We start from the raw sequence: 14,827 nt of genomic DNA, 5'->3' as shown, positions 1-14,827 counted from the left end.
GGAAAATTGAGAAGGTCAAGGAAATTCTGCACTTTTAGTTCGGATCATTTTGTCAGTAAATTCATTTTTTAATCCTTGATCATGCATGCTATGTGTGACAACAATCATTGACTGACATAGTAATTGCATCATTAATATACCAGGAACAGGGAGGAGTTAAGAAAGGTTAATTCCAGGCTCCAGCAAAAAGGACCAAGCCCCATATGGGATGTATGGAGCACTGGTTCAAAGCCCACACATAAACACAGCAATGTCCACATGTCAGCACAAAGATCTCTAAAGCGTTGGAGTTAGAAATACAGATGACCTTTCTCCTCATTAGTACCAAGATTTCCCTGAGACATAAGTCAAACACAATCAGTGAGTACAGGAGTTGAGACTCCTGCTTGTACTATATTTTTGCAAAGGGAGATGATGAAAGAATCTTGTTCTCAGGACAGTAAGCTGTAAATCGACATTCCCCTAGGCAATACAAGATTCCACACTGCAACTGTACAGTACATTCTGTGTCGGTAGCAACATTACAACCAGAGAGATGATCTGCCATCATGCACAGGATTCTGTACAAACCTGACATCAATTTATCACACTTTGACAGGTCACAATCTGAGCAGCTTCATCAGCATGCACGGTACCAAGCATTCAATCCTCTTCATCCAAATAGTACAAATCTTTAGGGCTTGGGGTCTAATTAGTCCTCACTGCGTATGTTAACAATATTTCACTTCCTAGTACTGGAAACAAATCCAGGACAAGAGCGACTAGTTCATCACATTCAGAGTGAAGGATTTAATGAAGAACTCTACTCACTTAGTGTCAGCATCAGGCACTTCCCGATCAAACACAGCACAATGAGGTCCAAAATAAAAATGCCCTAACAGTACAATGCCCCTGCCTCCCCAACAACCTCTCGATTCCCCACACCAGCTAGCCTTCACCTCTCAGCGAGCTGGGCAGTTGGTGCTGAATTGGGGTCAGTTTTGTGCAGCAATGCCATGCACATCAGTAACTAGATTGATATTGTTTGAACTTGTTCAATAAAGGACTGCACGTTGAGCAGATGTTCATCAGTTCAGGCTGGATTTGAACTTAAGTGCCAGTGTCGGACCCAAGAATGAGATACAATTGTCATAGAATCCTACAGTGCAGGAGGAGGCTATTCAGCCTATCGAGTCCACACCCAGACCCTATCCCTGTAACCCCACATATTTATCCTGCTAGCCCCCTTGACACTAAGGGGACGATTTTGCATTGCCAATCACTATAGCCTGTACATCTCTGGAGTATGGGAGGACACTGGCGTACTCAGAGGAAATCCACACATATACAGGGGGAACATGCAGACTTCACACAGACAGTGCCCCAAGTTGGGAATCAGGTTCTTGGTGCCGAGAGTCAACAGTGATATCCACTGTGCCACTATGCTGCCTGGGTTGCATTCGAGTCATACATGAGAGAACCAAGTACACTCAGCACTCAGTGACTGCAAAAGGCAACTCTTTTAGGATTTTAAGAACCTTTATACACACACAACGCTTTAGGGAGCTCCTTAGGATGTCTCAAGGTGCTTTCACAACCAAATTACTTGTGAAGTAGGCAAGCAAACTTGACACAGCATGGTCTCGTAAGTAGGAAATGTGTTGAATGACCAGTTAATATATTTGGTAGTGTTAGCCAAGGGAAGAAAGTTGTAGAGCATTTAAAACCCTTTTCTCATATTTAAAAAGATGCCATATGGTACATTACACTCACTTTCATTTGAAGACAGCACCTCCAACTATATGGTATTGACAATTGCGTGTCTAGAAGTGTACAGGTGCCCTGGAGTGAAGAACTTCATGTCACTTTGCGTGCTATGAACTGAGCCAAGTTAACATTGGCAATTGCTATCTCAGCAGATCAGTGTAACTAAACAACCTTCCAACTTTGATATGCCTCAAAAAGCTCAGTGATATGGTACATATGGTTAACTTAGCCACATCTTTCCCAAACATCCATTGCTCTTCATCTTTCACAATCCCCTGCATTCTAGAATAGCCCCTATGGATTGCCAATGTAATTCTGTTGTTTCGAGAAAGGAGAGGGAAAACAGGGATAATAGGCAGCCTGAGATCAGGGCAGCACAGAACCATTTTGAAAATAACAATATGGGGTTGGACAAAGTCAACACCAATTCATAAAAAGGAACTTGTGTTTGACAAATCTGTTAAGTGTTTTGCAAAGTTCTAAGCAGTAGGAGAGAGTGAGAGAGAGAGAGAGAAACTAGTGGATGTTGTGTTTTCGGATTTTCAAAAGGCATTCAATAACGTGTCATGCAAGAGGTTATTACACAAAATTAGGATGCATGGGATTGAATGGGGGTGATGCATCAGCCTTGATTAACAGACAGAAGATACTAAGTAGGACTAAGTGGGACATTTCCAGGTTAACAGACTGCAAGAATCAGTGCGCTGGACCTCAGCATTTTACAGTTTACACCAATGGCTCAGATGAAGAAATCAAGTGTAACAGATCTAGGTTTGCTGATGATACAAAGCTAAATGGGAAAGTAAGCTGTGAGGCGGATGTAAAGTGGCTGCAAAACGATCTAGAGAGGGTAGGTGAGTGGGTAAGGATGTAACAGATGCAGAGTAATGTGAAGTTATCTACTTCAGGAAAAAAAAGAGCAATTTTTTTTAAACCGACGAGAGATTGGGAAGTGGCGACATTCAGAGGGATCTGAATGTCCTTGTACGTGAACTACAGAAAGTAATTTCACAAGCTAATATGAAAAAAATGAAAAGTTAGTCTTTACTACAAGGGGATTAGAGAAAGAGGGTAAAGAAATTTTACTGCAATCCATCAGTAAATGGATGGAGCCTCAAGTACTGTTTATAGTTTTTGGTCTCCTAAACTCAGAGAGGGTATACTTGCACTTGAGTGCGTACAGCATAAGTTTTTGAAACTAATTCCTGCAATGAGAAGATAGTGCTATTGGTAGCGATAGTGAAGACTGGATCGATATTCCCTAGAGTTTAGAAAAAACAGTATCTCACCGAAACATATAAAATTCAGGAAGATACTAGGAGCATGTTCAGCCTAGCTGAGGAGTCAAGAAGTCACAATGTCAGAATAAGAAGTTGACCAGTTTAGGAACTATGTGTGGTAAAATTTCTTTCCCCAAAGCATGGTAAACTTTTGGAATTCTCTACACTAGAAGGCTATGGATGCTCAGTTGTTGAGTAACTGCAGCAACGTGGAGATGCCGGCATTGGACTGGTTCTTACTGAGTAAATGCAAGTCAGGGATCAATAGATTTTTGATACTGAAGGAATTAATGGATAGGGGAATAGTGCACAAGCTGTCAGTAGAAAATCAACAATGATGTTACTGAATGGTAGAGTAGAGTAGGATCAAGAGGACTATTGACCTTCTCCCGCTCTTTTTAAACATTCTTATACTGTTCATTTAGTTGAGTTCTGACACATTCTTAGTTCATAACAATCAAAGGTTGTAGAGTGCAAGAATTTGCTTGGTATCGCTGCAGCAGGTGGCAGAGTCCATCTCAAAGCACCCTATCCACAGACTGCCAGTTAACATCTCACAATACTATACCACAATAGTAAGCAGACAACACACCAGTGTTTAATAGGATTCCCACCTCTACAGAGCATTTTATAGCATGGTAAGGAAATTAACTCATCTACTCACTTTCCAACAAAAACAATTTGTTTTGATGACAACTACATTTCCATAATTTCTAACTAATGCAAAACTTTATATTTACTAAATTATGCAGCTATTCAATTATAATAACGGTCAATTAACCTAGCTCTTACAATTAGGGATTGTCTCAGAAGGAGCGATCACAGTATGGTTGAATTTAAAATACAGATGGAGCACGAGAAGGTAAAATCCAATACGAGGGTCTTGTGCTTAAACAACGGAAACTACAGTGGAATGAGGCAGTTTTATTTTGTTTATCTATCCAATTCAATCCAAGCAAAGTCCATTTCAAAGTCTCAGCAAGTGAGACATTCCAGATCCGAGCTGACAAGACAGCTTCCTACTTCCTGTCTTGAGCTTCATCTACATGACCCAAGCTGATTGGAGCAGGCAATGCCCTTCGCCAACATTTGATCTCATTTGCATCTTAGCCAAAAGGCCGAGATGCCACTTTAGAAATTGCTTCAAATGAAGCGTCAATGTAACCTCATGACTTCAACCAAGTGCAGTTTGTTGATACTACACCTGGAGATTACAATGGGATGAGGGAGGAGTTGGCTAAGGTAGACTGGGAACAAGAACTTATGGTAGGACAATTGAGGCACAGTGGAGGACTTTCAAAACAGTTTTATTTTATAGTGCTCAGCAAAAGTATATACCAGCAATAAGGAAGGACTGTAGAAAAAAAAGAGACAATCGGCCATAGATATCGAAGGAAATAAAGGAGGGCATCAAATTGAAAGAAAATGCATACAAAGGGGCAAAAATTAGTGGGAAACAAGAGGATTGGGGAATCTTTAAATGTCAACAGAAAGCCACGAAGAAAGCTACAAAGAAAAGTAAGATGGATGATGAGCGTTAACTAGCTCAGAATATAAAAACAGATAGCAAATGTTTCTACAAATATATAAAATGAAAAAGAGTGGTTAAAATAAACATTGGTCCTATAGAGTAAGGGAAGGGGGATGTAATAATTGGAAGTGAGGAAATAAATGGCTGAGGCATTGACCAGTTATCCTGTGTCAGTTTTCATAATGGAAGACACAAATAACACGCCAAAAATTGATGACAAGGCAGCTATGGCATGCGAGGACTGAGAAACCATCATTATCACAAAAGAGGTAGTGTTGGGCAAGTTAATAGGGCTGCTAAAGGTAGACAAGTCTCCTGGCCCTGATGGAATGCATCCCAGGGTACAAAAAGAGATGGCAGGGGAAATAGCAACTGCACTAGTGGTAATTTACCAAAATTTGCTGGACTCTGAGATGGTTTCCGCAGATTGAAAACAGCAAATGTGATGCCACTGTTTAAAAAAGGGGGTAGACAAAAGTCGGGTAACTATAGTCCGGTTAGCTTAACTTCTTTAGTAGGGAACATGCTTGAATCTATCATCAAGGAAGAAATAGCGTGAAGTCTGGATATAAACTGGGAAAATGCAGCATGGGTTCAGGAAGGGCAGGTCGTGTTTGACTAATTTGGTGGAATTCTTTGAGAACATTACATGCGCGGTGGATAATGCAGAGCCTGTAAATGTGGTGTATCTGATTTTCAGAAGATGCCACGTCAAAGGCTGCTGCATAAGATAAAGGTGCACAGTGTTACGGGTAATGTATTAACATGGATAGAGGACTTGTTAACTAACAGAAAGCAAACTGTGGGGTAAATATTGAGGTGGCACAGTGGTTAGCACTGCTGCCTCACAGCGCCAGGGACCTGGGTTCGATTCCCAGCTTGGGTCACACATTCTCCCTGTGTCTGTGTGGGTTTCTTCTGGTTTCCTCCCACAATCTGAAAGACGTGCTGGTTAGGTGCATTGACCCAAACAGGTGCCAGAGTGTGGCAACTAGAGGAATTTCACAGTAATTTCATTGCAGTGTTAATGTGAGCCTTACTTGTGACTAATAAATAAACTTTAAATGCGTGTTTTTCTGGTTGGCAGTGACTAGTGGTGTGCCTCAGGGATCAGTATTGGGACCACAATTGTTTAAAATTTACAGAGGTGATTTGAGTTGGGGACCAACTGTAGTGTGTCAAAATTCACAGATGACACTAAGATAAGTGGCAGACCAAAGTGTGCAGAGCACGTTGAAAATCTGCACAGGGATACAGATTGTCTAACTGAATGGGCAAGCATCTGGCAGATGGAGTATAATGTTGGTAAATGTGAGGTCATCCATTTTGGTAGGAATAACAAAATGGGTTATTATTTGAATAGTAAAAAATTGCAACATGCTGTTGTGCAGAGGGACCTGGGTGTCCTTGTGCATGAATCACAAGAAGTTGGTTTGCAGGGCAGAAAGCAAATGGAATTTTGTCCTTCATTGCTAAAGGGATGGAGTTCAAAAACAGCAAGGTTATGTTGCAGCTGTATAAGGTGCTGGAGAAGTCAAACCTGAAGTACTGTGTACAGTTTTGGTCTCCTTACTTGTGAAAGAATACACTGGCACTGGAGGGTGTGCAGAGGAGATTCACTAGGTAGATTCCAGAGTTGAGAGGGCTGGCTTATAAGGAGACACTGAGTAGACTGGGACTATACTCACTGGAATTCAGAAGAATGAGGGGAGATCTTACAGAAGCTTATAAAATTATGAAGGGAACAGATAAGAGAAAAACAGGAAGTTCTTTCCACTGGCAGGTGAAACTAGAACTAGGGTGCATAGCCTCAAAATAAGGGGCAGCAGATTTAGTACTGCGTTGAGGAGGAACTTCGTCACCCAAAGGCTTGTGAATCTGTGGAATTCCTAGCCCAATGAAGCAGTTAAGGCTACCTCATTTAGTGTTTTTAAGGCAAGGATAGATAAATTTTTGATCAGTAAAGGATTTAAGGGTTATGGTAAGTGAATGGGTAAGTGGAGCTGAGTCCACGAAAAGATCAGCCATGACTTTATCCCAACTGGGGTAGCAATGGGTTAATGAAATTGGTCCAACCCTAAACCAAACGTTGGAAGGTGGGGTAAAATCAGATAAATTTCCTGCTGCTGATTGCTACCTAGTGACTCCTGTTGGATAATGCATTAGTGCTAAGTAAGTAAAAGATAGAATGCACTTATGATATTCTTCATGCTCATTGATGTGAGAAGACTATTATAGCAAGTTATGCTTCACATATAAAGAACTCTCTGCCGTCACCTGCCCAGTATAACTCCCAATGCCAGTTTAGCTCAGTTGGTTGGACAGCCTGGTTGGGATTCAGAGCAACGCCAACAGCACAGGTTCAATTCCTGTGGTGGCTCAGATTATTCATGAAGGCCCTGCCTTTCCAATCTTGCCCTTTCCCTTAGATGTGGGGATCCTCAGGTTAAATCACCACCAGTTAGCTCCCTCCCTCAAAGGGGAGAGAAAGCTTTGGTCATAGGTTGAGAAACCTATCATGGCTTTACCTTTAAAACTCCCAACACCATGAAAAGATGGAAATAAAAATAACTTGATGACTCCAAGCATGATAAAGTTAGATCATATTAATGAATTAGTTAGAGCAGGCTTACTACAGCATCACCAATCAAACCACTTGGATTCCAAGAGCAACATTTATTTGTGAACACATCCTACACATAATCACTGGGTGAATAAAATATTTCCATGGAGTAAATGTGCAGAATGAATGCATCTGAGAAAATGCAGGGACCTTGCTTAAAACTGTTTCTCATTCCACACAGCAATGTCAACATTCAACAAGATCAAGCATAGCTGATCAAAGTCAGATCAAACAAAGTCAGATCAAAGATCTGCCAAATATCACAATGCTACCTAGCCATACTTGGCCATTACATAAGCTTATAAAATATGGCAAGTTTGCAAACCATTTATCTCAGCAGCGGTAGACATATTTCCTAAGAAATTATCAGCCAGGAGAAAACATCCTCCCAGTAGCTACCTGAATTTTATATGTTCCAACAAGATTACCTCTCTTTTTTCCAAACTCCCAATACAATCATAACCTCATTCCAGAAGTCAGTTTAGAACATTTTTGCTGTTGCCCCCTCTTCATGGGGTTCTGGGATCAAAACTGTACACAGTACTCAAGTCCAGGGGGCACCATTCTCCATGCAATGATTATATTTAAAAAAGACAAATGTCATCCCTCCTCCCCTAATGGCATTGAGTTCTTCTAGGGCACAGCTTCACAATGCCAGCAATCCCCAGTCCTGGGCACTATTCATGAGCAAGTGGAAGCAGTGAGTGTTGGCAGGCTATTGACCCACAGAACACGAGTCAAGCAGAATCTTATCCTCATCAATGGCCACACTCATACTTTTTAACGGAGGTCATAAAATAGTGACTCCAACTGGCTTTCTTCCTCTTCTGCCAGTGAATATGAGACTTCAAACATCAAGTTGACTGAAATCAGTTAATTAGAATGTCAGTCGTAGGGGAGAGCAAACTTGCTATTTTCTCGGTTTATAAGGCTGACTAGGCAGAAATAGAGTACTATGGATCTTCACTTGTTCTACTGTTTCGGATTTCTATATTTTGTTTCAGGAGGATGCCAGGAGAGGACAATGAAAATCCCCCCAAGTTGTTTTAAACTGAATGTTATAAATTAATTGATCCAAGTAAATTTACCTATCGGCCAATGGTAATACAAGATTCTCCAGTCTTCTTAGTCAATACTACTGAGTGTCAGTGCATCTTGGATATGGAATGCTAACTTTCCATCCCAAACAAGTAGCTCCCTGAGTGCACAGTCTGTTGGGGTTACTATGGCCAGTATGTTGACTTTAAAAAGCTTGGTATTAAAAGTGTTAATCAGAATACTATCAAAAAGTGATTGCTTTACTCCTCTGCATAACTTCAAATGACTCCTTTTAACACATCGAATAGTTTCTACAAGTTGAAAAACTTGAGATGTTTCTCAAACATCGGAGGTCTCATCGAATACATCTGAAACATTATTCAGTCTCCACTCCCTGTACATCTAGCACTGATTTATTTCATCACAGGTACTCAGTCTCCACATATAATGCCATCTAACTTTACTATTTTCTCATGAGATCTCTTGCAGTGCGTTCAGCTTTCATTCACTATCAAAGAACTACCTTCCCTTAATTGTACCACTTTCGCATTCCATTTTCTCAATTTTCACTTTCCTCACTCCCACTTTTCCAGACTTTCCCGGTCCTCACTGTCCCGATCTCCACTTGCCCAGTCCTCACTTGCCCCAATGCCCACATTCCCAGTCCTCTTTTCTCTATTCCCACATTCCCAGTACCCACACTCCCAATCCTCCTTTTTCTATTCCCACATTTGCAGTGTCCACATTCCCAGTCCTCCTTTCTCTATTCCCACAGTTCCAGTACCCATATTCTTACTTTTCCAGTGCCCACATTCCCAGTGTTCATTTCCCCTTTTCCCACTCTCTCTGTGCCCACATTTCCACTTTTCCAGTGTTCACTTTCCTTATTCCCATTTTCCCAGTGCCTACATTCCCTACTCCCACTTTTCCAGTGCTCACTTTCCCTCTTCCCACATTCCCAGTGCCCACATGTTGTATACAGTCCTGTCTCCCACTTACCTGCAGCAGTTTGCCCTCCGCTGCCACCCTCATGCCGGCCCCGGCGAAGTGTCCGTGCAGGCGGAGGGTGCTGTTGCTCAGCGCCCCGTTGTGACTGGGCCGATACTGAAGCACCTCGATCTCCGCCACCGTCTCCGCCGCCGCAGCTGCCGACTCGACCTCGGGTCTGGCCGCCGCCAGCGCCGCGCTCCACAGCCATTGCAGAGCCAGCAGCAGCGCTGCGCTCCTCATGATGCGGGCTGGGCTGGGGGGCCCGCCGCGGGCATGCTGCACCCCGACCCGGGGAGGGAGCGAGGGCGGTGCGAACGCGCTCTCACCGGCACCGGCTCACCTGGCAGCAGGCTGCCCGCCCGCCCCTCCCCGCTCCGAGCCAGCGACCACAACCGGGCTCCCCCGCTGGGCCGAGCCGGCTCTCGCAAAGCTTCGATCCCACAACGTCTCCCACCAACCGTCCACAAGACTGATCACCCACCGGGACTGAGAGACTCTGCCTCCCTCCCCTGGGCAGAGCGTGCCGAGGGCGGGGCCGGACCACTGATTCACAGCTCAATGGGCGGGGTTGAGGGCCTGACTGACAGCTTAGGGGCGGGGTGACGATGATTGACACCTCGATGGGCGGGGCTGTGGGCCTGACTGACAGCTTGCGGGCGGGCTGACGATGATTGACAGCACGGGGGGGCGGGGCGATATTGATTGACAGCTCGATGGGCCGGGCTCGGAGGGTATGCTTGACAGCTTCATGGGGCGGGGCGGAAGGCATGAGTGCCGGCTCCAAGAGGCGGGGAGGATGATTGACAGCTCGAGGGACGGGACGAGAGCGAACGTCCAACGAATGTGTCCGGGATCGGTGATTGTCAGGTCGGTGGGCGGAGCGGCGACACATGATTGGTACATGAGTGGGTGGGGATAAGCACTCCGGAGCGGCGGATTGGTGGGCGGGGGTTGTGTGACGATTGACAGGTGAGTAGGTGTGGCCGCAAGTCTGCTGTAGGAGTCCGGGCTCCAGCGCCAGCTCCAGCAGCTGCTGCTTCCCGCCCTGTGCCTGTTCCACACGAGGGAGTTGGGAATAAATTGTTTGGCAGCAATACTATGCTGTTCATCTTTTGAATGTTCATTATTGTCAAATCTACATTCATACATTTTGCTTAAGATAAACTGCAGAAAAATCATTTTCCTGAAATAATCTGTATACTTTTCCACAATTTTAATATCAAGCCGCAAATGAACTATGCAAAATTACCTAACAATCCGCCCAGGGAGGGTCATTATATGAAAACAATGAACATAATTGCATTTATTTTATTCGTTTCATGGCCATTTCAAAACGTTTCAAAGCCAATATTTACTTTGAAAGTTGAGGCATTGCTGTTTTGAATGCAGATCCAGCAAGCCAATATGTTCACACCTAGGTCCGCAATGAGATCAATCATTAGTTAATTGCGTTGTCTGGACAAGGCTCATTGTACATCACCTTCTACCACCTAGAAGAACAAAGGTAGCAGACGCAGAACACCAAAAAGTTTCTCTTCATGTCACACGCCATCCTAATTCAGAAAAGTAGCCAGCATAGCCAAGGATCCCACGCACCCTGGACATTTTCTCTTCCAGCTTCTTCCCTCTAGAAAAAGATACAAAAGGCTGAGATCACATATCAACCGACTCAAGGACAACTTCTTCCCTGCTTTTTAGATCTTTAATGGACTTATATGAAGCTGATCTTTCTCTGCACCCTAGCTATGACTGCAACACTATATTCTGCACTCACTCCTTTCCTTCTCCCCATGTATTCTATGAATGGTATAGTTTTGTGTGCATAGTGTGCAAAAAAACGATATTTTTCACTGTATCCCAAAACATGTGACAATAATAAATCAAATCAAAATGTATCACCATTCCTTCACTGTCATTAGATCAAAATTGGGAAACCATCTAATGGCACTGCAGCACAGGGGTGCAGCAGTTCAGAAAAGCAGCTCACCATAATCTTCTCTAGGGGAGCTATGGATGGGCAATAAATGCTGCCCTTGCCAGTGATACTATATGCCAACGAATGAATAAATGTGACTGTTGACTGGCTACCTGACAATACTTGACAACTGAAGGTCTAGATTTACAAATGACACAGATGATTTATCATAGCACCTTTGGAACTTAGTAACAGACGCCTGACCAGCTAAAACCTTTCCAAATTTGACATTAAGTTGGTTGAAAGAGCACATGGGTGTGTTAGATTGATACACTGGATGTTCTGAAGTAAGTAATTCTTTTAATTTTAAACTGGTTTCTGAGCTGTCCACGAAGCTGCAGGAGGGGAGACAAAGGAGAAAGCTCAGAGAGCTGGTGGACCAAAAATAATCTTTTGAAGTAAGATAATAACAGCCCATGTTTACTTCCAACTTGTCTGCAGGTGACTGATGCATTTTTCATTAGAACTGTCCAGTTTATTTCAGTCTCAATGGACTCGGCCTCTCAACATCAAAGGCCATAGGGATGGTTTCGAGTTGTAGACTTCTCTAAGATGCTGATGTTGGGAGGTCATTGGGAGTCACAAAAAGGTCACCTAACACTGCGAGTGAGGTAGGGAAAACCCCAGAGAGAAGACTCAGCTGAGGTGGAATTAGTCACATGAGGGATGAAGTTCCTGAAATGATGGAAGGACAAACATCTAGATTTTGTTAAAGGAGGTAGGATGTCAAAAGCATATAACACTTTACACACACATAGAATATGAAGGGCCATTCAACCTTTAAACCTATTCTGTCTATGGACCATATTAAGCCTGCCCTAGTCAATCCGTGCTGTCCTGTTGAAATTTTCTACCAAATTATTTTACACCTTTCAAAGGTAAATTAAATAAAATTATGGAATGCTATATCTATCAAACTTTACATCACACAATATTAAAACATCACTGATGGTCTTCCTTGTCATGAAATTTTTATTGTCCCAGCGGGACAGGAGAAACATTTTCGTTATTTAAGTCTCTATCTTCACTTCCTCTATTTCAGTTGTATTCCTTTTGCAACTTCCAGTTGTGCTGCACACTAGATGCTTGTATTACTTACATTAAAGACTTATCATATTTCATTTTGGAATCCCCCAGATCCACAAGGATGAAGTATAGGATTGAATAACACTCGCTCAGTCATTACACTCACACTTGCGGTGATTCTGAACAGACAATTATTCTTCATTTGTGTCAGAGTGAGCAGTGAAAAAACTTTGAATTTCTAAAGAACCTGTCATAATTTTTGAACATCTCAAGCACTTCACAGCTGAAGAAGTATTTCTGAAATGGAATTATTATTGAAAATGAAGCAATTTGCCCACAGCAAAGTTCCATTAACAGCAATAGATGAAAGACCAATTAATCTGCCAAGGAAATAGTATTGGCTGGAATATTTTGAGAACACCCTTTTGGCACAGTGGCAGAGAGGTTAGCACTGCTGCCTCAAAGCATCAGGGATCCAGGTTCTTTTCCCCTTGACTGACACTGCAGTGGTCATATAAGTGCAGTTCACAGCCTCCTGCATCTTAGAGAAGTCTACGACCCTAAACCATCCCTATGGCCTTTGATGTTGAGAGGCCGAGTCCATGGAGATTGAAATAAACTGGACAGTTCTAATGAAAAATGCATCAGTCACCTGTTTAATGAAACATTGAACCACTGATGACAAAATATTGCTGAAATTCCATGCATCAAGAAAGGATCTTACTACATAAACTGACTAGCTATCTTTACTTCTGTAGACAAGAGAGTTTCTAAAACATTTCTAGAAGTTGGTTCCAAAAGAACAGTATTAGAAAAAGGACCAGGTTATATGGCATCTCATGCTCGCTCTTCCATTCAATTCAACACACATGATTTTCTACCTTAACTCTATTTTTTGCCTGGTGCCCATATAGGACAGAAGACCATAGGAGCAGGAGTAAGCCATTCAGCCTGTTGAGCCCACTCCACCATGCAGTATGACTATGGCTGATAATCCACTTCAATGTTTTTTCCAACACAATCCCCATATCCTCTTACTTCATTGGCATTTAGAGGCCTGTCAATCTCTAAACATAGTCAATGACTGAGCTTCCACATTCCTCTGGGATAGATAATTCCAAAGAATAATAAGAGAAATTCTCCACATCTAGGTCTGAAGGGGCACCCTTTTGTTTTGAAATTGTCCCCCTGATTCTAGGTTCCACAGCCAGGGGGAACAACTTACTTAATCTACCCTGTCATGCCCTTTAAATATTTGATAGGTTTCAATGAGATCACCTCTTGTCCTTCGAAACTCTAGGGAATACAGTCCAGGTTCCCCAATCTCTCTTCATAGGAAAGTCCCACTATCTGGGAACAAGTCTGGTGAACCTTCATTGCACTCCTTCTATGGTAACAATAACCTTCCTATGGTAAGGAGAGCAAAATTACACACAGTACTACAGATGCGGCCTAATCAAGGTACTGTACAATTGAAGCAATTCTTCACTATTCCTGTACTCAAATCTTCTTGTTATAAAGGCTAACATTCCATTAGCCTTCCTAAGTGCTTGCTATACCTGCATGTTAGCCTCCTGTGAGCTATTATTCTGGGAGGGGGTGCAAACTAAATTCTTCACAGGTTACTTTCCCTCATGTCTTCATCTAAGTTGTTAATATAGATTATATACAGCTGATTCCCAGCAATGACCTTTGCAGTATACAACTCGGCAGCACAGTGGCACAATGGTTAGCACTGTTGCCTCACAGCGCCAGGGACTCAGGTTGAATTCCCGGCTTGAGTCACTGTCTGTGCGGAGTCTACATGTTCTCCCCGAGTCTGTGTGGGTTTTCTCTGGGTGCTCCAGTTTCCCCGCGAAAGATGTCCTGGTTAGGTGCATTAGCCATGCTAAATTCTCTCTCAGTGTACCAGAGTGTGGAAACTAGGGGGTTTTCACAGAAATTTCATTGCAGTGTTAATGTAAGCCTACTTGTGACACCAATAAATAAACTTTTAACAACCTGCTAACATGAAAATAATTCATTTATTCCTGCTCACTATTGCTTTAACTGATCCTCTTTCAATTCTAATATGTATTCTACAATTCCATTGTTTAGGATTTGAGAATGTAGTCGAGGCAGATTCAACTGTGGCTTTCAAAAAGTATTTGGAGAATTATCTGAAGAAGAAACATTTGCAGGGTTAAGAGAAGGACAAGGGAGTGTGACTGGCTGAGCTGCTCTTTGAGAGAGCTGGCATTGGTGTGATGGCCTAATGGCCTCCTTTTGTGTTGTCATGATAATTTCCTCATTCTTTGAGTATGTCCAAGATGTAAATGATTTCATCATCACACATGGGTCATCTCATAACTGGAGTCCAATGCAAGCATTGATGTCCACAAAAATAACAGTTCATATTGTCCAAAGGCTGAGGTACTGTGACGCTGGAGAAAAATAAAAACAGAAAGTGCTGGAAAAACTCAGCAAGTCTGGAAGCATCTGTGGAGACTGAAGGAGTTAACACTTCAAGTCCAATGTGACAGTCTTTAGAACTTAATGTTAACACCTGCTCTGTGCAAATGCTTTGGCTGGCACGGTGACATAATGGTTAGTACTGCTGCCTTACAGTGCCAAGGACC

The 14,827-nt window shown here is 42.7% G+C and overlaps 1 protein-coding gene across 1 annotated transcript in view; it reads right to left on the bottom strand.

Moving 5' to 3' along the window:
• rnf43 (ring finger protein 43) overlaps positions 1 to 9,660 on the bottom strand; it is a 177,859-nt gene extending 168,199 nt beyond the window's left edge. The window contains exon 1 of the mRNA XM_080210829.1: positions 9,218 to 9,660. Within this exon, the coding sequence (XP_080066955.1) occupies positions 9,218 to 9,448 (231 nt within the window). The 5' untranslated portion in view covers positions 9,449 to 9,660. The remainder of the gene's footprint in view (positions 1 to 9,217) is intronic.
• Between the last annotated feature and the right edge of the window lie 5,167 nt (positions 9,661 to 14,827).

This window comes from Carcharhinus amblyrhynchos, chromosome 23 (assembly GCF_965287045.1).
Source record: "Carcharhinus amblyrhynchos chromosome 23, sCarAmb.v2.hapA, whole genome shotgun sequence".
Lineage (NCBI taxonomy): Eukaryota > Metazoa > Chordata > Chondrichthyes > Carcharhiniformes > Carcharhinidae > Carcharhinus > Carcharhinus amblyrhynchos.
Note: the sequence above shows the minus strand (reverse complement) of the source record. Positions and strands in the feature narration are given on the sequence as shown.